Below are 25,365 nucleotides of genomic sequence, written 5' to 3'. Positions count from 1 at the left end.
CATCTGTATGGCTAGGAACCCTAGAAGCCAATTATTATTGGGCCAGCTTTTTTAAGATAGCTTTGTAAAAATTGGTTCTATAAAACTAACTTAAATTCCATAACTTGGATTCTATACACATCATTCTCAAATATGACATTGAAGTCAAAGCATTATAAATATAACCAATGTTTCCAATTGTGTTCTGTTACAAAGAGAACAGATTCTTATTAAATTCAGGTAAATAACTGTATTGCCAGGAAAATAAGAATATTCAATAGTTTACAAATTCTAGAAGGATCGAGGAGAAAATATTATATTTACAAAAGTACAATCTACTGATTTTTACAAGTGTAAATGTTACTGAGTAAGCAATGGCTTCTCTGCCCAATGTGGCACAAGTCTTTGAGAAAATAAAAGTTTTATTGTGAGTTAATTGGCAAGGAGACATAAGGCAGTGATCAAATCTGCCTCTGAAGACTGGGGACTGGGGCAGGTTTTATAGGCAGAGGGTAACAAGGTGTGAGCTGATTGCATCTTACAATGAGATGATGCCATGAGGCATGATCCGACTGGATTGTGCCATGGGGTGGTGTCAGGACTTGATCTGATTGGATTATGTCATGAGATATCCCCTTCTTAATTCAGTCCCTGATTTGTGATCCTAGAATTTAGTTTCTAACTACAGTTACACGTGGTTTATCTGAACATAAGCAGTTTACATAATTGCAACCCAGAATCCATGGCAACTGAAAAATAACTCACCATTTTATTATTCAAAGTTGAACCAGATTGGGCCTGTTCTGTGGTTCTATAAATATGAGAAAAATGAAAAGAGTGCTTATATCCAGAAAGTAGAGCATTAAAGAACCAACAAACTTTCAAACGAAACCATAATCACTTTTCTTCAGTTCATTATCATCCATCAGAACAAATAATTTTTGTTCTCCTTGCTCTTGGGTTAGGAATTTCATAAACCCATTTCCTTCTCTACTCTAGTTCTGAAAATCCTTAATTCAGTACTATACTATGGTCTCTAAATTAATCAACACCATCATGAAGCATTATGACTTGTAGCTGATTGCAAATATTTTTGGAGAAGAATCAGAATATGAGTGAATGACAAAAACTTTAAAATGGAAATTAACATGTAATGAGAGTTCAATATAAAAATAACCCAAAGGACAAGATAATTTGGCTATTTTTGAGGCATATAATATTTTAAATAAAAATTAGAGCCACCCCTGATGATATTATACCAAGATATATTGTGGACAGAAGGGACATTGACAAATTTCTAGGAATTTTATGTAATTTCTAAAATGCCTAATGTTTGCCCATAAAAAAATATAATTTAGGGAAAGTTAAAGTATCTTATTTGAAAGTGTTTTTTCATGCAATGCAATGTATCAATTAAATAAACCAAACTATTTTTAGCATTTCTCTTTACAAGGTGAAAGAACAATTTTTTTGAAATTATTCAGGGTCCCTTCGAGAAATTTCAAGATCAGTTCGAGAACAAGATTTTGCTTAAGATTTGTTTTGAAAAGGCAACACTGTAAAACAGGTAAAATGTTTTAGTGCTTTTAAATTGCAAGCTCTCAGTTCTCTTAAATAATCAAGGCCAATGGTAAAGGTTAACATAAACACAGAAAACTAACTTGATAAGACACAAAATCTTGGCTTCCTAGGAAGATTACTTAAAAGGTAAAACAAACAAAAAGACCTTGTACTGTAATCCAAGAAAACGGGCATTTTCAACAGAAAAAAAAATCTAGTTTTGCATTATTATAGCATTGGGCTCTCTTCTTTTTCTTCTTCTCCTTCTCCTTTTCCTCCTCCTCCTCCTTCTGCTGCTTCTTCTTCTTTTACAAAACTTTGTAAATAAATCTGTTCAATCTTACCAGCTTAAACATATAAAATTCTTTCTTCCATGAACTTTTTACAACTTTCTATATCTGTTTAGCTTTTGTCCTTCTCTCTCTTTTTTTTCTGATTCTGGCACAACTAATCATTTTATTTTAGGACAAAATTACCCTCCTGTTCCCTTGACAAAAAATACATTCTTCATACATCGAATTATTTTTCTTGAAAATATATCGTATTTTCCTTGCATACTCTACATACAAAGATGTTTCTCTTCATGGTTGTTATTTCTAGTAGTTTTAATTACATATATTGATGATCGCTTTTGACCCTTAGTAATATTTCTTTTGACTGAGAAAACTGGGAAGAAGATGACTGTAAATTATCTGTCTTGCATTATGTAGAAGACTAGCAAATTTTATGAATATATCGTCTCAAAATTTCTTATAGGTTCATGCTTCCTCAAAGCACAATTTTTATGTAACAAAATAACATGTTTATTAACAGGTCCAAATATCTTTAGTCTCATTTTTAAAATAAAATGCCAAAAAATCTATAAAATTAAACCTAATGCTTAACAAATTAGTGTTTCAGTAGTTCATATTACTTAGAAATGACCTAGATATTTAATGAATATTTATTACTTAATACAGCTTAGAAAAACTTTAAAGCTTCAAGTTAACAAAAATAATTTGGAAACTGTTTTTGGCAACGATATTGTAATACAAGGCAAAGCTAGCCACAATCTCAACTTACTTCCCTGTTAACTGTTTTTACAGTTAACATCATCATGGTAGGCAAGCATCACAAAAGCAAAAACCAACGAAGTTAAACACGCAGTTTTGGGTTTTATGGCTGTCTTGAGAAATATGAAGTAATGGGCATCAAACAACTCTTCTTTACTGTACCTTTACTTGTATACTTATTCTAAGGTCAAACTGATAATTGTTTATATTCCTAAATATCTAGAAGACATATTACCTGATTCAACTAGTAAGCCCAAGTAGAATAAAAATGTATGTTCATATTATACTGAATGCTGATATACCAGAAAATGTAGTTGTTTTTATGAAACAAACAATATGAAGCTAGTATTAATTGTCAAATATACATCCATTTCATGTGAATTCGAAAAGTATTTGAATTAGTTTCTGAGAGTTTTAGAAATATTTGCCTTATATAAGCACAAATTTATCTCTGAAAATTGGAATAGAACTTAAGAAATTTTAGGCCAGGTGTGGTGGCTCATACCTGTAATCCTGACACTTTGGGAGAAAAAGGTAGGAGGATTGCTTGAGCCCAGGACTTCTAGAGCTGCCTGGACAGCATGGTGAGACCCCACCTCTAGAAAAAAATTTGAAAATTAACTGGACATGGTTGCACATGCCTGTAGTCCCAGCTACTTGGGACACTGAGGCAGGAGTATCCCTTGAACTCAGGAATCTGAGTCTACAGTGAGTTGTGATTGCACCACTGCACTCTAGTCTGAGTGACAGAGTGAGAATCTGTCTCTAAAAAACAAAAAGAAAGTACTAAGTAATTTGATAATACCATCCACAGAGAAATCTCATGTATATTATGATATATATTATCATGTATACTGCATATACATATATATAATATATATTCTCTAGATTTACAGAATGGGATATACATATATTCTATATATACAGAGAATGGGATATATATATTCTATACATATAGGTATTATATATGAATATATATTGCACATATATAATGTAATGTATACATATATTATAAGAGATCGTAAAGGTTTTATTCTAAAACTTTAGCCAGGAGTTAGACAACACAGTAATACTCTCTTATGTCCTCTACTTTATAGTTTTATCCATTTCGTTTCTGACAGATGCAACAAGTTAAGGTTACCTTCTCAATAGGAAGGCTAAAACTTTTAGCCAATATTTGTGGAGAAGACACATTTAAGATTTTCTTTTGCCCATATATGCAATATTATGGAGGCTGTGACTACATTTTAGGCAAGAGACTGAAAGAACATCAAGCACCTATCTGGATGTCTTCAAAGCCTCATCTGGATAAAATATCCAAACTATTTTTCAATCAGTCTTTTTTTCCCCCTTTTTCAACCTCAGACAATTGCTTTTGGGGTCCTAGAGTCCCTTGAAAGTTATGATGGAAATAGGAGACCTAAAGTTCAAGTGATTGAATGGCTGAAGCAGGAAGGAAAAACGTCTGGGAGGACAGGTAGGCAGAGGGAAGAGGTCTGAAGAGGCACGTGTCAAAAGATTCAAGAAAGTTGAAGGGTAGATTGAAGGTAGTAAAAGGATGAATGGGGAGCAGAAACAATGGTAAAGAAGAGATCTCAGAAGACTCACTTCTGGAAAATCTTCAGTTTCCCAAAGAGATCCTGAAGTCTCAAATTATCCTTAGCAAAACCATGACCACAAGTAAGGAAGTGGAGTATACGATCAGTAAGGGTTTAAGAAGGGGGTTTCTGTTGACTAAAAAGTTACCATGGGAGAAATAGGATCAAATAGAACAGAGTGGCCTCACAAATAATCAAGGAAAATATTTCAGCTCAGGGATTCAAGAAGTAAATTCCCACTCAAAGACAGAAACAGGAAGTAAGACTTACAATCCAGCCAGTACCTTCCTAACAAAGAAACCTGTGACTAAACCAACTTCTAAAAAAAAGAAACAGGACTAACTCAGCCTTTGTATAGTGTACTGAGAGTCTCTCTGCCTTAACTGTACTTCAACAGACTATCATTTGGAGCACTGGCTCAGGAGTCTAAATCACCAAAGGCTCATCCATCAATCAACCAGAAGTGAAGACAATAGCTTCAAAGGTAGGTGCTTGGGATTCTGGGTCAGAAGATTGGGAATCCAATAATGAATTTGATCCTATACAAGTCAGAGCAACAAAAACTGTTAAAGGAAAAATAATAACACTTGTTAAAGATGGCAGTTTAGACTTTATTCAAGGGATTTCAAGGGTCTACTGCCATGAGGTATTGAAGTAGGAGAAAGAGATTGTTCTCAATGCTGAATACAACAAAGACAAATTGGAATTTATAGCCAAGGAGAAGAATGCAAGGTAGTGGATTGAAAATCATTAAGAAGATGGATAATTTTTTGCTAAACTGACTTAAAAGGATTTTTACTGATGGCAGGGCAGGGAGATCATATATTACCTGGGGGATAGTGGTGGGTGAGAAATTTGATCAGATATTGAGGGATCGGATATGGAAGATAGGGGATTCTGGCTAAACTGATTTGACAGGATAAGCAAATTGTCCTCTCTTCAACAAAATTATGAGCCATTGAAATTCCCAAGGGTATAGTGTCTTGATGGTGCAAACGCAAGAATCCAAAGTAGTGATAAGCATGAGCCTGTTAGAAATATATTAGAAATATGAAATCACAGCTTACAAGAAGGATATGTTGCAGGTTCTGGCATGATGATTGGGGAGCAGTTGAGGCATTGTAGATTTGGTAGGCATATACTTTTAAAATTGGAAAAATTAGAAAGAAAATCTTGTTTAGCTATGTTTAGATGCTTAACAATATTTCTAATAAAGTTGTTTTCAACATACTCATTTTTACTCCTACTATTCATAAAATTTCTTAAAATATTATCAAATAAAATTTAATAAAAATGCTTTATTAGATCTAGACAATACAAATTATTTACTTCTCTTCTATTTTCTGGAGTAGCTCGTGTAGAGTAGGTGTACTTTTTCCTTAAAATATTTGGTAGAATTCACTAGTGAAGCCACACAGACATGGAGTGTTTTGAGAGGGATGTTTTAACTGCTTATTCTATTTTATTAATACATAAATAATTATTCTGTGTTGCAAGGAATTTATCCATTTCATTTAAGTTGTCAAACTTATTAGCATATTTTTTCAAAATATACAATTATCCTGGAGAATCTTTAGTGATATGACACGTGTCTCATTCATGATATTAATAATGTCTTTTCTTTTTTCTTGATCAATATGGCTAGAGGAATATATATTTTATTGATCTTTTTGAAGGACCAGCATTTGTTTCTATTTTTATGTTATTCATTGATTTTTACTTTTACTTTTGTCATTTTTGTCTGTTTACTTTTTGCGTAATTTGCTCTTCTGTAGCTTACTTTGGAGATAGTTTGCCCTTTTTTTTCTAATTTCTTTTACAATTATTTGTATTTATAATTGACACAATTTTACATATTTCTGTGGTACAGTGTGATATTTCAATGATTGTGTATACCTTGTACAATGATCACATTAAGGTAATTAGCATATCTGTCACCTTAAACAATTTTTTTGATGATAACATTCTAAATCTTGGCTTCAGGATATCTTGATATATACACTGCATTGTTATTAGCCATAGTCACCCTAATGTGTAATAGACTGCAATAACTTACACTTACTGTCTAATTCTAACTGTGCCTCTTACCAACCCAGCTTCCATCTCCCCTCCCAGCCTCTGGTAATCACTATTCTACTTTCTGCTTTTACGAGTTCAACTTTTTTAGATTTCAGAAATAAGTTAGATCATGCAGTCTTTGTTTTTGTGTGCCTGGCTTATTTCACTTAACATAATGCACTCCGTGCATTCATCCGTGTTGCTGCAAATGACAGGATTCATCCGTGTTGCTGCAAATGACAGGATTTCCTTCTATTTTATGGCTAAATAGTATTCCATTGTGTGTGTGTGTGTATGTGTGTGTATAAATTTTCTATGTGCATTTGAAAAGAAGAACTTGTTGGGAACTGGAGCAAAAGTGACTCTTGTTATGTTTTAGGAAAGAGACCAGCAGTATTTTGTCCCTTCTCTAGAGATTAATGGAACTTTGAACTTAAGAGAGATGATTTAGTGTATCTAGTAGAAGAAATTTCTAAGCAGCAAGGCATTCAAGAGGTGACTTGTGTGCTGTTAAAGGCATTCAGTTTTATTAGGGAAGCAAAGCATAAAAGTTCAGAAAATTTGCAGCCTGACAATGCGATAGGTAACAAAATCCCATTTTCTAGAGAGAAATTCAAGCTGGCTGCAGAAATTTGCATAAGTAATGAGGAGCCGAATTTAATCCCCAAGACAATGGGGAAAATGTCTCCAGGTCAAGTCAGAGGTCTTCATGGCAGCCCCTTCCATCACAGGCCTGGAGGCCCAGGAGGAAAAACATGGTTTCATAGGTGAAACCCAGATTCCCAGTGCTGTGTGCAGTCTAGGAACTAGGTGCCCTGAATCCCTGTTGCTCCAGCCATGGCTGAAAGGGACCAACATAGAGTTTGGGCCATGGCTTCAGAGGGTGCAAGCCCCAAGCCTTGGCAGCTTCCATGTGGTATTGAGCCTGACAGTGCACAGTAGTAAAGAATCGGGGTTTGGGAACCTCTGCACAGATTTCAGAGGATGTATGGAAACACCTGGATGTCCAGGCAGAAGTTTGCTGCAGGGATGGGGCCCTCATAGAGAACCTCCACTAGGGCAGTGCAGAAGTGAAATGTGGGGTCAGAGCCCACACACTGAGTCCTTACTGGGGCACCATGTAGTGGTGCTGTGAGAAGAGGGCCATGATCCTCCAGACCCCAGAATGGTAGATCCACTGACAGCTTGCACTGTGCACCTGGAAAAGCCACAGACACTTTATGCCAACCCATGATGGCAGCCAGGAGGGAGGCTGTACCTTGCAAAGCCTTTGGGGCAGAGCTACCCAAGAGCACCCAAGACCATGAGAACCAACCTTTTGCATCAGCATGACCTGGATGTGAGACCTTGAGTCAAAGGAGATAATTTCAGAGCCTTAAGATTTGACTGTCTTGCTGGATTTTGGACATGCATAGGGCCTGTGCCCCCTTTGTTTTGGCCAATTTCTTCCATTTGGAATGGCTGTATTTACCCAATGCCTGTACCTCCATTGTATCTAGGCAGTAATTAACTTGGTTTGATTTTACAGTCTCATAGGCTGAAAGTACTTGCCTTGTCTCAGAATGAGACTTTCATGGACTTTTGAGGTAAAGCTGAAATGAGTTTATACTTTGAGGGACTGTTGGGAAGGCAAGCTTTTTTGCAATGTGAGGACATGAGATTTAGGAGGTGGAATGATATGGTTTGGCTGGTTCCCCACCGAAATCTCATCTTGAATTGTAACTCCCACAATTCCTGCATATCAAGGCAAGGGCCAAGGGGAAGGTAATTGAATCACGAGGGCAGGTCTTTCTTGTGCTGTTCTCATAATAGTGAATAAGTCTCACAATATCTGATGATTTTATAAAGAGGAGTTCCCCTGCAAAATCTCTCTCTTTGCCATCCATGTAATATGTGACTTGCTCCTTCTTGCCTTTCACCATGATTGTGAGGCCTCCCAGCCATGTGGAACTGTAAGTCCATTAAACCTCTTTCTTTTGTAAATTGCACTCTCTTGTGTATATCTTTATCAGCAGCATGAAAACAGATTTATAGACTGCTATTGTTTGGTGGAGTGTTTCATAAATCCCAAGTAGATTAATTTATTTGATAGTGTTTTAAATATCTTTGATATTTACTGGTTTTGTATTTGCATATTCAGTCAATTACTGAGGGATGAATATTGATATAGAGGACTTCAATATTCATTTATTGAAAATGAATGGGGGGGCGGAGCAAGATGGCCGAATAGGAACAGCTCCAGTCTCCAACTCCCAGCGCGAGCGACACAGAAGACCGGTGATTTCTGCATTTTCAACTGAGGTACTGGGTTCATCTCACTGGGGAGTGCCGGACGATCGGTGCTGGTCAGCTGCTGCAGCCCGACCAGCGAGAGCTGAAGCAGGGTGAGGCATCGCCTCACCTGGGAAGCGCAAGGGGGAAGGGAATCCCTTTCCCTAGCCAGGGGAACTGAGACACACAACACCTGGAAAATCGGGTAACTCTCACCCCAATACTGCGCTTTAAGCAAACAGGCACACCAGGAGATCATATCCCACACCTGGCCGGGAGGGTACCACACCCACGGAGCCTCCCTCATTGCTAGCACAGCAGTCTGTGATCTACCGGCAAGGCAGCAGCGAGGCTGCGGGAGGGGTGCCCGCCATTGCTGAGGCTTAAGTAGGTAAACAAAGCTGCTGGGAAGCTCAAACTGGGTGGAGCTCACAGCAGCTCGAGGAAACCTGCCTGTCTCTGTAGACTCCACCTCTGGGGACAGGGCACAGTAAACAATAACAAACACAGCAGAAGCCTCTGCAGACGCAAACGACTCTGTCTGATAGCTTTGAAGAGAGCATTGGATCTCCCAACACGGAGGTTGAGATCTGAGAAGGGACAGACTCCCTGCTCAAGTGGGTCCCTGACCCCTGAGTAGCCTAACTGGGAGACATCCCCCACTAGGGGCAGTCTGACACCCCACACCTCACAGGGTGGAGTACATCCCTGAGAGGAAGCTTGCAAAGCAAGAATCAGACAGGTACACTCGCTGTTCAGAAATATTCTATCTTCTGCAGACTCTGCTGCTGATACCCAGGCAAAAAGGGTCTGGAGTGGACCTCAAGCAATCTCCAACAGACCTACAGCTGAGGGTCCTGACTGTTAGAAGGAAAACTATCAAACAGGAAGGACACCTACACCAAAACCCCATCAGTACATCACCATCATCAAAGACCAGAGGCAGATAAAACCACAAAGATGGGGAAAAGGCAGGGCAGAAAAGATGGAAATTCAAAAAATAAGAGCGCATCTCCCCCGGCAAAGGAGCACAGCTCATCGCCAGCAACGGATCAAAGCTGGACGGAGAATGACTTTGATGAGATGAGAGAAGAAGGCTTCAGTCCATCAAATTTCTCAGAGCTAAAGGAGGAATTACGTACCCAGCATAAAGAAACTAAAAATCTTGAAAAAAAAGTGGAAGAATTGATGGCTAGAGTAATTAATGCAGAGAAGGTCATAAACGAAATGAAAGAGATGAAAACCATGACACGAGAAATACGTGACAAATGCTCAAGTTTCAGTAACCGACTCGATCAACTGGAAGAAAGAGTATCAGCGATTGAGGATCAAATGAATGAAATGAAGGGAGAAGAGAAACCAAAAGAAAACAGAAGAAAAAGAAATGAACAAAGCCTGCAAGAAGAATGGGATTATGTAAAAAGACCAAATCTACGTCTGATTGAGGTACCTGAAAGTGAGGGGAAAAATGCAACCAAGTTGGAAAACACTCTTCAGGATATCATCCAGGAGAACTTCCCCAACCTAGTAAGGCAGGCCAACATTCAAATCCAGGAAATACAGAGAACGCCACAAAGATACTCCTCGAGAAGAGCAACTCCAAGACACATAATTGCCAGATTCACCAAAGTTGAAATGAAGGAAAAAATCTTAAGGGCAGCCAGAGAGAAAGGTCGGGTTACCCACAAAGGGAAGCCCATCAGACTAACAGCAGATCTCTCGGCAGAAACTCTCCAAGCCAGAAGAGAGTGGGGGCCAATATTCAACATTCTTAAAGAAAAGAATTTTCAACCCAGAATTTCATATCCAGCCAAACTAAGTTTCATAAGTGAAGGAGAAATAAAATCCTTTACAGATAAGCAAATGCTTAGAGATTTTGTCACCACTAGGCCTGCCTTACAAGAGACCCTGAAGGAAGCACTAAACATGGAAAGGAACAACCGGTACCAGCCATTGCAAAAACATGCCAAAATGTAAAGACCATCGAGGCTAGGAAGAAACTGCATCAACTAATGAGCAAAATAACCAGTTAATATCATAATGGCAGAATCAAGTTCACACATAACAATCTTAACCTTAAATGTAAATGGACTAAAGGCTCCAGTTAAAAGACACAGACTGGCAAACTGGATAAAGAGTCAAGACCCATCAGTCTGCTGTATTCAGGAGACCCATCTCACACGCAGAGACATACATAGGCTCAAAATAAAGGGATGGAGGAAGATTTACCAAGCAAATGGAGAACAAAAAAAAGTGGGGGTTGCAATACTAGTCTCTGATAAAACAGACTTTAAACCATCAAAGATCAAAAGAGACAAAGAAGGCCATTACATAATGGTAAAGGGATCAATTCAACAGGAAGAGCTAACTATCCTAAATATATATGCACCCAATACAGGAGCACCCAGATTCATCAAGCAAGTCCTTAGAGACTTACAAAGAGACTTAGACTCCCATACAATAATAATGGGAGACTTCAACACTCCACTGTCAACATTAGACAGATCAACGAGACAGAAAGTTAACAAGGATATCCAGGAATTGAACTCATCTCTGCAGCAAGCAGACCTAATAGACATCTATAGAACTCTCCACCCCAAATCAACAGAATATACATTCTTCTCAGCACCACATCGTACTTACTCCAAAATTGACCACGTAATTGGAAGTAAAGCACTCCTCAGCAAATGTACAAGAACAGAAATTATAACAAACTGTCTCTCAGACCACAGTGCAATCAAACTAGAACTCAGGACTATGAAACTCAATCAAAACCACTCAACTACATGGAAACTGAACAACCTGCTCCTGAATGACTACTGGGTACATAACGAAATGAAGGTAGAAGTAAAGATGTTCTTTGAAACCAATGAGAACAAAGATACAACATACCAGAATCTCTGGGACACATTTAAAGCAGTGTGTAGAGGGAAATTTATAGCACTAAATGCCCACAAGAGAAAGCAGGAAATATCTAAAATTGACAGTCTAACATCGCAATTAAAAGAACTAGAGAAGCAAGAGCAAACACATTCGAAAGCTAGCTGAAGGCAAGAAATAACTAAGATCAGAGCAGAACTGAAGGAGATAGAGACACAAAAAACCCTCCAAAAAATCAATGAATCCAGGAGTTGGTTTTTTGAAAAGATCAACAAAATTGACAGACCACTAGCAAGACTAATAAAGAAGAAAAGAGAGAAGAATCAAATCGACGCAATTAAAAATGATAAAGGGGATATCACCACCGACCCCACAGAAATACAAACTACCATCAGAGAATACTATAAACACCTCTACGCAAATAAACTGGAAAATCTAGAAGAAATGGATAATTTCCTGGACACTTACACTCTCCCAAGACTAAACCAGGAAGAAGTTGAATCACTGAATAGACCAATAGCAGGCTCTGAAATTGAGGCAATAATTAATAGCCTACCAACCAAAAAAAGTCCAGGACCAGATGGATTCACAGCTGAATTCTACCAAAGGTACAAGGAGGAGTTGGTACCATTCCTTCTGAAATATTCCAATCAATAGAAAAAGAGGGAATCCTCCCTAACTCATTTTATGAGGCCAACATCATCCTGATACCAAAGCCTGCCAGAGACACAACAAAAAAAGAGAATTTTAGACCAATATCCCTGATGAACATCGATGCAAAAATCCTCAATAAAATACTGGCAAACCGGATTCAGCAACACATCAAAAAGCTTATCCACCATGATCAAGTGGGCTTCATCCCTGGGATGCAAGGCTGGTTCAACATTCGCAAATCAATAAACATAATCAGAACCAAAGACAAGAACCACATGATTATCTCAATAGATGCAGAAAAGGCTTTTGACAAAATTCAACAGCCCTTCATGCTAAAAACGCTCAATAAATTCGGTATTGATGGAATGTACCTCAAAATAATAAGAGCTATTTATGACAAACCCACAGCCAATATCATACTGAATGGGCAAAAACTGGAAAAATTCCCTTTGAAAACTGGCACAAGACAGGGATGCCCTCTCTCACCACTCCTATTCAACATAGTGTTGGAAGTTCTGGCTAGGGCAATTAGGCAAGAGAAAGAAATCAAGGGTATTCAGTTAGGAAAAGAAGAAGTCAAACTGTCCCTGTTTGCAGATGACATGATTGTATATTTAGAAAACCCCATTGTCTCAGCCCAAAATCTCCTTAAGCTGATAAGCAACTTCAGCAAAGTCTCAGGATACAAAATTAATGTGCAAAAATCACAAGCATTCTTATACACCAGTAACAGACAAACAGAGAGCCAAATCAGGAATGAACTTCCATTCACAATTGCTTCAAAGAGAATAAAATACCTAGGAATCCAACTTACAAGGGATGTAAAGGACCTCTTCAAGGACAACTACAAACCACTGCTCAGTGAAATAAAAGAGGACATAAACAAATGGAAGAACATACCATGCTCATGGATAGGAAGAATCAATATCGTGAAAATGGCCATACTGCCCAAGGTAATTTATAGATTCAATGCCATCCCCATCAAGCTACCAATGAGTTTCTTCACAGAATTGGAAAAAACTGCTTTAAAGTTCATATGGAACCAAAAAAGAGCCCGCATCTCCAAGACAATCCTAAGTCAAAAGAACAAAGCTGGAGGCATCACGCTACCTGACTTCAAACTATACTACAAGGCTACAGTAACCAAAACAGCATGGTACTGGTACCAAAACAGAGATACAGACCAATGGAACAGAACAGAGTCCTCAGAAATAATACCACACATCTACAGCCATCTGATCTTTGACAAACCTGAGAGAAACAAGAAATGGGGAAAGGATTCCCTATTTAATAAATGGTGCTGGGAAAATTGGCTAGCCATAAGTAGAAAGCTGAAACTGGATCCTTTCCTTACTCCTTATACGAAAATTAATTCAAGATGGATTAGAGACTTAAATGTTAGACCTAATACCATAAAAATCCTAGAGGAAAACCTAGGTAGTACCATTCAGGACATAGGCATGGGCAAAGACTTCATGTCTAAAACACCAAAAGCAACAGCAGCAAAAGCCAAAATTGACAAATGGGATCTAATTAAACTAAAGAGCTTCTGCACAGCAAAAGAAACTACCATCAGAGTGAACAAGCAACCTACAGAATGGGAGAAAATTTTTGCAATCTACTCATCTGACAAAGGGCTAATATCCAGAACCTACAAAGAGCTCAAACACATTTACAAGAAAAAAACAAACAACCCCATCAAAAGGTGGGCAAAGGATATGAACAGACATTTCTCAAAAGAAGACATTCATACAGCCAACAGACACATGAAAAAATGCTCATCATCACTGGCCATCAGAGAAATGCAAATCAAAACCACAATGAGATACCATCTCACACCAGTTAGAATGGCGATCATTAAAAAGTCAGGAAACAACAGGTGCTGGAGAGGATGTGGAGAAATAGGAACACTTTTACACTGTTGGTGGGATTGTAAACTAGTTCAACCATTATGGAAAACAGTATGGCGATTCCTCAAGGATCTAGAACTAGATGTACCATATGACCCAGCCATCCCATTACTGGGTATATACCCAAAGGATTATAAATTATGCTGCTATAAAGACACATGCACACGTATGTTTATTGCAGCACTATTCACAATAGCAAAGACTTGGAATCAACCCAAATGTCCATCAGTGACAGATTGGATTAGGAAAATGTGGCACATATACACCATGGAATACTATGCAGCCATAAAAAAGGATGAGTTTGTGTCCTTTGTAGGGACATGGATGCAGCTGGAAACCATCATTCTTAGCAAACTATCACAAGAACAGAAAACCAAACACCGCATGTTCTCACTCATAGGTGGGAACTGAACAATGAGATCACTTGGACTCAGGAAGGGGAACATCACACACCGGGGCCTATCATGGGGTGGGGGGAGGGGGGAGGGATTGCATTGGGAGTTATACCTGATGTAAATGACGAGTTGATGGGTGCAGCACACCAACATGGCACAAGTATACATATGTAACAAACCTGCACGTTATGCACATGTACCCTACAACTTAAAGTATAATAATAATAAATAAATTAAAAAAAAATAAAAAATAAAAATAAAAAAAAAAGAAAATGAATGAATTTATTTATTCTCTTTCTTTCCTTTCTTCCTCCTTTATTTATTCCCTTTCTTCTCCTTTCCCTTATGTCAGTTTTGCTTCTGGTATTTTGAAACTCTTATGTAGTGCATGTACATTTATGCTTCCTTCAAAAAATTAATATTCATCAATTACTAAATGTTTACTTTATATGATATTAATATATCTGGTCCAGCTTTCCTTTGATTAATATTTATCCCTATCCTTCCCTTTATTATTAACTCATTTTTGTCTTTATCATTAAAATGAGTTTCCTGTAGGTAGCTGTATCAGTTATCTAATGTTGCCAAAGAAAACACTCTGAAATTTAATGCCTTAAAACATTTTTGATCTCACTTTTCCTGTGACTCAAAATTTAGACAGCAGTTTGGCTGGATGTTTGTCCCTCTCTCTGTGCTTAATTTGTATTATTTCTACTGTTGTATCTTCAGTGGCTCATCTTTTCTCCTGCTATTCCTTATCTACTAGCCAGTGTATTTGCATTTCGCACATATTTTTCATCTCTAGAAATTCTGTTTTTGTTTTTATTGAAATATTTCATTTCTGTCCTTAAAATTATCATTGTTCTTCTACTTTGCACCTATGGGACATATTTATGATAGTCTTTTTAACATCCTTTTTCTTTTAATTCTATCATCTCAATTATTTCTTGATTTTTTTTCTCTCTGATTAGTTTCAGACTAATTATAGACTATATTGTCCTTGATTTAAATGGTAATTTTTGCTGGATCCTGGATATTGTAATTTTTATGTTCTTAAGTTCTAGACATTGTCCTATGTGTTCAAAGAGTGTTGTACTTTGTACTAGTATGGAGTTAAGTTATGTAAAATTATTTGATGCTATTGATGCTTATTGTTAAGCTTTCTTTAGGACAAGCTTAGAGATTATTGGCCCAAATACTAAGGTAATATGCTTCTGAGTATTCTTTTTGTTGTTGTTTGTTTTGAAACAGAGTGTTACTCTGTTGCCTAGGCTGGAGTGCAGTGGCACAATTATAGCTTACTGCATGCAGGCTTGACCTCCCAGGCTCAAGCAATGCTCCTGCGTCAGTCACCCAAGTAGCTGGCACTACAGGTGTGCACCACCAGAGCTGGCTAGTTTTCTTATATTTTGTAAAGACCGGGTCTCACTATGTTGCCCATGGTGGTTTCAATGTCCTGGGCTCAAGCTTTCCTCCTGCCTCAGCCTTCCAAAGTTTTGAGGTTACAGGCGTGAGGCACCACAACTGGCCTCTGAGTATTCTTTTTAATGTCCAGGTCTATCCTGCTGGCTGATGGACACACAAACTTGGCTTATGGACACACAAACTGTCCCCAACACTCTATAAGCTTCAGGAACTGTTTGGCCTACTACTTTTTTATGGTTTTGTTTGCTCTGGTTTGGGCTTCTCCGCCTATTCTGATGACCCTGGGTGTAAATGTTCTCAGTTAAATGAAAGTTAAAGTTTGTGCTAATTGTCTGTGTCATAGTTACTCTGGGTGTATACACCATGGAAAGTTAATTTCTCTTCTGTATTGTGAATGGATTTGGGAGGATTACAATTTGCAGGATTTGGATGTTAGAATTTAGAAGACCATCATTATTCTCTAAGGACTTCTGTATTTCTTTGTCAACTCTTGAGAATTATATCCTGGGGTTTTGTTGTTGTTTTATTCTATTTCACATTATTGCAGACAGAACTAATGGTAGCAATGGCCCATCAAGAGTGACTGCTGCCAAGATGCCAGCTGCAGCAGGGAGGCTGACCCAGACTTCCCATGCCACTGCTTGGGCAGGAGCCTCGCCTTCCCTAGGAGCCACTGCAGCTGCCCTCCCAGATGCAGAATCCAGACTTCTCTGCAGTCTGCACTTTTGGGGACCCAGAAAGGACCCCATGCCACCATCTTCACAGGCTCAGGGATGCCTGCCCCCACTACCTGGCCTCCTCCTGCTGTCTAGACAGTCCCTCCTACCACTTTTGCAGCAATCAACAAATGCATCTTGGGGATTCTCGGGTCCATGGGTCCACAAGGTGGTTACTGGAAGCCTCTGTCTTTTTACTGTATCTCCCCTCTCTTTTCTGGATTTCCTCATGGTTCCCACTGTGAAATACTGAAGTGGCCACTCCCAGCAGGCCCTCCAAAGTACCATCTTGTCCCACAGCCCATTTCTGCAGCCCCCTCCTGACATCAGGGGCCACCTGTGCGATTAACTCATCCCCTAGAACCAGCTGTCCCTTAATCAAATCAGGAGATGGAGAATCACACTTCACCAATGCCCCTCCAGCCCCCTGATGAACTCCCATCAAATGTGTGACTCCCATCAAATCCCTGGTCTACCATGGATCGCTCAGTTCTATTGAGAGGCTGGACTCAGTCCCTTGTAAGCCTTCTAGTGTGCAAACCTAAAAGTGTTTCCTCCTCCTTTCTCTCATTTTATCACTGGGGGCTCATTTTGGGTCCTCCAGTGGTACTGCCATTCTTCCAACTGGTCCTCCAATGGTACTGCCATTCTTCCAACTCCTCCCCATCCGTGGCCCTGTATAAGATATAAAGTTCATTTCCAAACTTCCCTGCCACTTGCAGGATTCCCTGCTTTTCAGTGGTGGTCAGGGTTTGACTCAAAAGTAATATGAATCCTTCCAGGAGAGCTCAAACACTTAGTTTAAGTTCTAGAAAGCCTCTATATACCTGTCAGGACCATCTGGAAACTTGCCAAGACCCCCTTTAATTTGAAAAGGGAACTTGGACCTTAATGGTGCCATATTCACCAGGCATCTGTTATTGGAGCAGTTGAGACTGGGACCTGCCTAAAACAAAGATTTTTAGGCTGGGGCAAGCTTAAGAGAGAACCTGCATAGGAAAGAGCAAAGGAGGTTGATTCCCCTGCTGGAGGCACCTCTGGGGTTTGCTTCCCTATTTCCCTGGGACTTTCTCTTGCAGCCTCTCCTGAGATGTCCACTAGGAGGGCTTAATTAATCCTACAATCTTGACAAAGGTCCGAATTGCCCTGCAAGGCAAAGAAGGCCTGCACATATGGGACCTTGGACCATTTGCCCTCACATTCACAGAACAGATTTCTTCCTGAGGCCATGTTTCTGTTTGATACTTCAAGGTGCTTGACACTAAGTTGACAACAAAGGAAATGGCAAAAACATGTTTGCCACAAATTTATGTGCAGATGCCAATGCACAGTTTGCTTTGTCTGTGGTGTTCTTAACTTTCCATTTTATACTTTTGATGACTAAGCCAATTCCACATTCTACCCAGTAATATCTCTGGTTTGCAACAACATCTTTAACATTTAAAATTGTATATAAAGAAGAGATGGGAACCTTGACAACCACAAAAGAAAGAAAGAAAGAATGATAGGAAAAACTGAGGTCCAAGTGCCAACACCCTAATGGGCACTCGGAGACTGGAGTTATTCCAGAGGCCTTTGGATAACACAAGGTGTAGCCTTGGCCAGATACCCTCAGTTGCGCCAAGATTTTCTTTCAGTCCTATGTGACAGCTAGATATTCATGAAAAGAAACTGGATTGAAACAAAGCCAACATTCTCAACACCTGAGGGTGATGGAGGATTGACAATGTCCTCCCCAGAAAGTCTGTTCTCCATGTCTGGAGTCCTGGTAGCTGTGCTAGTTGCTTTTAACTGACTGACAAAGGTCCAGTATTTTTCTTTCATTTTGACTGTTGTGGAATTTAGAGACTCCAAAAAAAGGACAGTAAAAGCAGATCCACTTTTATTTACCTTTCCGCAGACCCTGGATGAGCCCCCAAAATGTTACAGGATCTTTGGGGTGTTGCTTTTCTGGCCAGAAATGTATGTGGCTGGTGGTGCCTTTGTCTGCTCTTTGAAAAGGTAGGGCCACTTCTGAAGATGTCTTGGTGGTCACCACCCCTGCCATATTGTCATCAGGATGGTGGAAACTTCCAGGACCTGCTCTGATGAAATCTCACCTGGAAACTGTGAAGTAAAATTTTTCCTTTTTGTGGAGAATGGGGTCTCACTATATTGCCCAGGCAGGTCTCATACTCCTGGGCTCAAGCTATCTTCTTACCTCTGCCCCCCTAAAAGCTGGGATTTGAGGCATGAGCCACCATGCCTAGAAACTGAGTTCCCCCAAGGCGCAACATCTCAGACTCATGCCTGTAATGTCAGCTCTGGGCAGTGTTGACATGCCAGCCACTTGTCATCTCAGCACCCTCCAGGCTTTGGGCACCCATGAGTGTGGAAAGGATAACCAAGGAGGGTGCTGAGGGTGTCTTGTCACTGACCTGCAGGTGCCCATTGGTGTGAGCAGCCTGGAGGCTATGGACAGTACTGGGAGGCAGACAGACTTCTGGAGGGGAAACAGGGTGGGTCCCCAGTGAAGCCCCACCTTCAGGCCAGTAAAGGCCTGAAGCCTGGTGGCCAGACTGCCAGTCCTGCAGACCAGACTGGGAACTTGTGGTGCCTTTTCTGGACCCGCCCATGGTTGTCCATGGATCAGTTGACATGTGCTTCCTCCCCTCTGAGGCCCATAAAAGCCCCAGGTTCAGCCAGAGCAGAGAGGATGGAGAGATGATGGGGTGGTCACCTGCAGAGAAGGGCTACCTTGTCTGCTGAGAAGAGGATGGATCAACCAGAAACAGAGAGGAACTACCCTCTCTACTAAGTGCTCAACACTTGACAGGTCGACCTGTCGACAGAGAGGACCTACCCACTGCGGGTCTCATCTGAGCAGTTCTAACACTCAATAAAGCTCCTCTTCATCTTGCTCACCCTCCACTTGTCTGGATACCTCATTCTTCCTGGATAGAGGACGAGAACTTTGGCAGGATGCCACCAGCCACAGAGGTTTCTGATCAGAAAAGCAACACTCTGAAGATCCCATAACAGAACTACGATATTGCCTCCAAAGCATTATTTACCAGTTCTCATACTATTTGAAATGTTATATATCACCCAAATCCTCAGGATATACATTTATGTGCATCTATGTTTGCATATTTATATATATCTTTACAATTTCTACAAATTAATAAGAAAAATAATCCTTAAGAAAAATATGATCAAAGAAAATGGACAGTAATAGGTATAACATTTTCATAATTCTTTATTTTTTAGAATTATTTTGTTCTTCACATATATTAAGACTTTCTTCTAATTTTTAATATTTTTACTATAATTTATAAGGACCCATGAATTCTCCCTTGCATTAATTCATTGAAGAGAAGATTTGCCAGCTATGTTCTAGGCATAGTTCTAAGATTATAGGGGACAAACATTTTTCACTTTCTAAAGTCTTCCTTACACATAAATACTTCTTCATAAAGATAAACCCAACGAGATTCATTACACAACTCTAAGTGGCTCTATTTTCAGGTTATCAATGTGCTGATTTTAGACAAATTGTGATTTTTCTAGTTCGTCGAGCACTTCAGATATGTTTATACTTTTTTATAAAACGGTGAATAATGTAAAGGAATTTTTGGTTGGAAAATAATACAAATAGAAAAGAGTAAAATTTTTTAAATTAGGTTTTCACAAATCGTTCTGACTCTCATTTTGCCTTTGTGTAGTACATGAATTATTTCAAACAGCTAAACTACTAATTAGTAGATATCAAGGAAATGTTAATATAATACTATAGGATTCGCCCTGATTTAACAAGAATTATTGGAAAAATAAGCAAAGCAATTGTAACCCAGAAGCTTTCAAACATATGTTTGGATTTACCCCACAACCTTAACTTCTTTGTCACTTTTCTTTACTCCACCCAGATTCCCAGTTAAATATTTTCAGTTGACATCTATTCTGAGATTAGTATTAGGTCCATAATTCTGCTTTTTTTCATTTTCATTATGCTACAATAGGAGAGGTAAATATTACCTTACAGTTATACCTCACTGATGACAGTGGACTTGACTGTTTTTCTATTGGGCTTTTGTACTGTTTCTCATCAGAGGCCTGTTTTTTTACATTGTTATGACCAAAGTTCATCTTTTTTTCATCAGTAACTATGAGGCTTGCTTTTAATTTTTATTTACTCACATTAATATAAACCACTGCATTGATCTTATGTTTACAGATTAATTAATGATCTGTGCCAAACTTATGTTTGAAATTGGGAACAGAATTTTAATTCAAATATTTGAAAGATAAGATTTTACAAGGACCTGACTTTTATATATCTGATAAAGAAATATTTTCATCCAAAACCAACTGCTAGTAATTCTGTGCCTCTTTTCCACAGAAGAGAATGTTTAAATTTCATCAAATGAAACATATTTTTGAAATACTTGATAAAATGAGATGCCTGCGAAAACGTTCTACAGTGTCATTCTTGGGAGTTCTTGTCATTTTTCTCCTTTTTATGAACTTGTACATTGAAGATAGCTATGTTCTGGTAAGTTTTGGAGGTTAATTGTCTTTTCTTCAAAATAAGGCATAAGTCAAACAAGAAATAGTCCCACTGTAACCTAACTTCAGTCTCAAGCTATTGGAGAAGACTTAGTTTGAGCAAAATTATAACATGTATATTGTCTATTTTTTATATTAACCATACATCAACATTACACTTGTATTGAATTATTTTCCAATATTTTAATGCTGTTTAGTTTGTGCTCCAAGTGTGTACATATAATTACAAATAAGTTAGCTATCATCACTATGCAGAATTAATATTATGTGGAACCATTAAGATTTTGGGTTTTCCATTTGAAATGTATAGAATGAACAAAATCTACTTAGAAAGTATTACTCCTTGCTTCCTCTACTTTTCTATATTATCACTGAAATTTTCAAAATTCCATTGTCTAATTAACAATGCTTTTTAATTGTGCTATTTGTATAAGTAATATTTTATTACAATGTGTAATATCTTATTTGGATTTTGAATAGACCTAGATGGCCACTCTGTTTTATATTTATACCCACTGAAAAGATCTCAAGAGATAAAGATATTGATGTGTAAATTATTCAGTAGTTAGAATGAGATGCCAAATATTGGTAGGTGATTACATATGAATACGTTTTTTTAGGGAAAATATGACAATATGCAAAAGGGCTTTTTCTGACTAATTATGAAAGATTAATGTGCTAGTTTTGACTTTTTTTCTTATTGTTATTGTCACATCATTTCATGTCTGATAAGATTAATATAGACATTATTGCTATTCACTTTTTCTATCTTAATGGAGCCTAAAATACCTGTCCTAATTTGTATGTTATTATTAATATTTATAGATTTCAGAAAATCAAAACCTGATTACAGTTTACATATTTCAGAAATCAAAACCTTTACAACTAACAGGAACTAAAAAGTGATTTTCACATGCAAAAATGCTGAGAGTTTAAATTAGTGTCTTAAAAGAGACAGAGTATTTCCAAAAAAAAAAAAAAAAAAAACTTTAGATGATTTATTAACTATTGTTTGCCAGATACTATGCTATATCCTATGATCCAACCATATTTTTTGGTTGGTACAGATATTCCTAAGAAGTCCTCTGTAAAACATCTTGCATCCTTTAGCTCTGTTCTTTGATGGTGAAATTGTGCCAGAATCCTAGATTTTGACTTTGCCTAGGCTTTTTGTCTTCAAATAGCGGTTCTGATGTTGTGGACCCTTCGTGTTTCTCTACACATTCGATGCACAATGGTTGAAATCACCAAAGATTAAACAGGATTTGAGTAGGCATCATTTAGGCAAACTTAGCAAATAGGAGAAACATACTAACGTTATGCTTTTTTGAATATTTTTAAAACCTATTAGTTATATGAGATATAATAAGGACAACAGAACAAGGCCCATGTGTTCTTGCTATTTTTTTCTTAAGATAATGAAAGATCACAAGTTCACTAGAGATTCTCTTGATTAATGATTCAATTTTATAATAAAAATATATATTTGATTCTGTGTCTACAGGTAGAAGTAAATAAAATCTTGTAAATCAAACCCATGTTATTGGTTGGAGGCTTGCTATGTTCAATGACTCATTGAATTTAAAAGGCAGTTTCCAGTGCAATTTTAATCTTTCACTTTCAACAAACCCAAAGGACCATTGAATGTGCAAAACGCCCTTGTGTCTTTTGAAATAGAACCTGTTTAAATTCACTGTAAAATGAGTAAGAAGTAGTAGAGTATATGTCAATTAGAAACTAAAATGCTATATTCCTGTTTTGCATATTTTTACAGTGCTATCTAAACATTGGTCCTAGCCATCAAATGTAGATAGTATGATTTAATGAAGTAGCTCTTCCACTAAAGCTACTTTCTCAATGAAATTTCTCTGATTGTATTAGGAATATATCTACTCAAATTTGCAAATCAGTCCAGGTGCAGAAAACAGATTGCTTCTTAGCTTTTAAAAGTTATTATTTTAAAATACTTACAAAAGTTGGAAAAAATGAGTTAAAATGATTGCTAAATTCCAGCACTCATCCCTTGTTCTACGTTTGATGATAGTATTTTTATTATTTAACAATTTACTATTTACTGACTGATGTTTTTTAACCAAATTGCATTTTAGCTGAATTTTGCTTCAAGACTATAAATTGAAAACTTTTTCAATGATTAATATTAAAGTGCATTATAATTATTCTTCTAAAATTGAATAATATCCATGGGAAACTGGCCTCCTCCAAGAATATAATTCAATTTCTTTTTAACACATCTCCCTTTTGATCTTTTACCTGTGTTTATTTCATTTTTTCATAAAATTATCTGAACTCATTTTTCTTCTTTCTTCCCGATTATCACAATTTGCTAATAAAAATATGCAATTTGCTAAGCACAGACATTAGTAAATCTTTCTTTTTTGTCTTCCTTTTTAAACACTGGGAAATAATACTTCTAACTTGGAGATATCAGGTGGATAGTTAGAACTAGCAAGGTCTCTGGAGTTAGTTAACACATTCTATTCTCCTCTTTTTGTTAGAAAATCCATTTGTGGCCTGAAACCCTAGGCATATTAGCAGTTTAGCTTATTTGCTTATGTATTAGAGATATATGTGCCTTTAAGTGAAAAAGGAAGCTGTGCTTAGTGTAAGAGACAAACACCGTTACAAGGCAAACTAGGTAGAAGAGACGCTGCATGCCCAATCAACTTAGCCTCTTGGCTGTGAACATCTTCAAAGTAGCCACAAGGGTATATATTTAGTCTGTAGCTAGTTCATTGAATTGCATTCCCTTCCAGAAAATGATTGTCATAAAGCCTTGTCTTATTACTGAGAAATATACTACAGCATAGTAGCTACAGAAAGAAGGTATCCAGGGAGACCCTGACTGTTCAGGTAGATGCCTCTGGAAAGCAGCCAACAAGGCTGACTCAGGTAAAAGTTGCATTATTTATTTATGCTGAAAAGTGAAAAAAGCTTGTTCTTGAGAATTTAATAAAGTGATTTCATATAAGTTCCATTTCTTTTTATATTCTGTTATGTCCTTAAATCAGGCTGAATGCACTCCATCTTATAACACAAAATTTCTAGATTTTATGTGTTCAGGATAGAATTTTTAAAGAGATATTCAATATCCTGCACCTACTTTAGAATGTAACATCAACTAAGAACAGAATGGTAAAATGAATTTAGTGCTGTAAGTACTGTACTTTTTATAGAAATTTCTTCCAGGCATTATTAATTATGTACACCACTACATTACTATTAAAATAATTGATACTAAACTGAGTCATAGTTACTTTTTGGCAGTTCTAAATTTGTTTATTTTAAACTTTAATGATGTTTTATAGGTTTGCAGGTAGACACCAATGAAAATATTTATGTATAAAGAACTTAAAATAATCAGAATTCAGTGGATAGTCAATTAGTATATTTCTAAGTAATTTAGAATCTAAGGTTTAATCTCAAGTACTTTGAAAATTTATGGCTTTTACCCACGGCATTGTGTAAAAGCCACACAAAGTCACACTTTTACACATTGTGAACTTTATAAAGGACTAAAGTATTTCTTGGTCCAAATTATCAGAGGCAGTATAAAATAGAGAAATACACTATTAAATACCCAATTTAGATTTATAAACATAACTGGATATACAGAAAAGATATTCAGAATGAATCTTGATTTAGTAAGGACCATATTGGAAGCCTCTAGTTAAGATCCCTACTTTCAGTTTTCATTCGAAGAATAGTCACGTCTGGCCATAGATTTGAAAGTTTCAGTTAGTCATCTTTTTCACTGGCACTTGAGATTGATGCGAAGTATTGAATGTTTTCATTGTAAAACTTATATTGAGCTTTGTCTAATTTTTTAGAACAAGGCTTTAGTTAACATTTTGACCACAGGAAAAAAAAAATAGCAGGACCAAAGTTATTTAATCCATTTACTTTCTCTATAGTCTTAATAGCTAGCACATGCCTAGCTTGACTTTCTATACTGAATAAAATAAATCCACATAAGGCCAGGTGCACTGGCTCACACCTACAATCCCAGCACTTTGGGAGGCCGAGGTGAGTGGATCACTTGAGGTCAGGAGATTGAGACCAGCCTGGCCAACATGACGAAACGTAGTCTCTACTAAAAAATACTAAAATTAGCTGGGCATTGTGGTGTGTGCCTGTAATCCCAGCTACTTGGGAGACTGAGGCAGGAGAATGGCTTGAACCCAGGAGGCAGAGGCTGCAGTGAGTCGAGATCATGCCACTGCACTCCAGCCTGGGCAACAGATCCAGACTCCATCTCAAAAAAAAATTGATTAAAATAAATGAATAAAACCACATAGTAGAGT

The 25,365-nt window shown here is 37.6% G+C and overlaps 1 protein-coding gene across 7 annotated transcripts in view; it reads left to right on the top strand.

Annotated features, from left to right (window-relative positions):
* The window catches only part of MGAT4C (MGAT4 family member C), a 909,629-nt gene that overhangs the window by 872,840 nt on the left and 11,424 nt on the right, over positions 1-25,365 (top strand). For 4 of the 7 annotated variants that reach the window (XM_050749432.1, XM_050749434.1, XM_050749433.1 and 1 more), the window contains 2 exons: positions 4,587-4,673; positions 20,877-21,029. In XM_050749432.1, the coding sequence (XP_050605389.1) occupies positions 20,883-21,029 (147 nt within the window). In that variant the 5' untranslated portion in view covers positions 4,587-4,673; positions 20,877-20,882. Of the gene's footprint in view, positions 1-1,463; positions 1,547-4,586; positions 4,674-20,876; positions 21,030-25,365 lie in introns of all 7 variants that reach the window. The other 3 variants (XM_050749436.1, XM_050749435.1, XM_050749438.1) reach the window with 2 other exon arrangements.

The sequence above is a fragment of the Macaca thibetana genome, chromosome 11, assembly GCF_024542745.1.
Source record: "Macaca thibetana thibetana isolate TM-01 chromosome 11, ASM2454274v1, whole genome shotgun sequence".
Lineage (NCBI taxonomy): Eukaryota > Metazoa > Chordata > Mammalia > Primates > Cercopithecidae > Macaca > Macaca thibetana.
The sequence above is the reverse complement of the archived record's forward strand: the minus strand, read 5'-3'. Positions and strand labels throughout refer to the sequence as shown.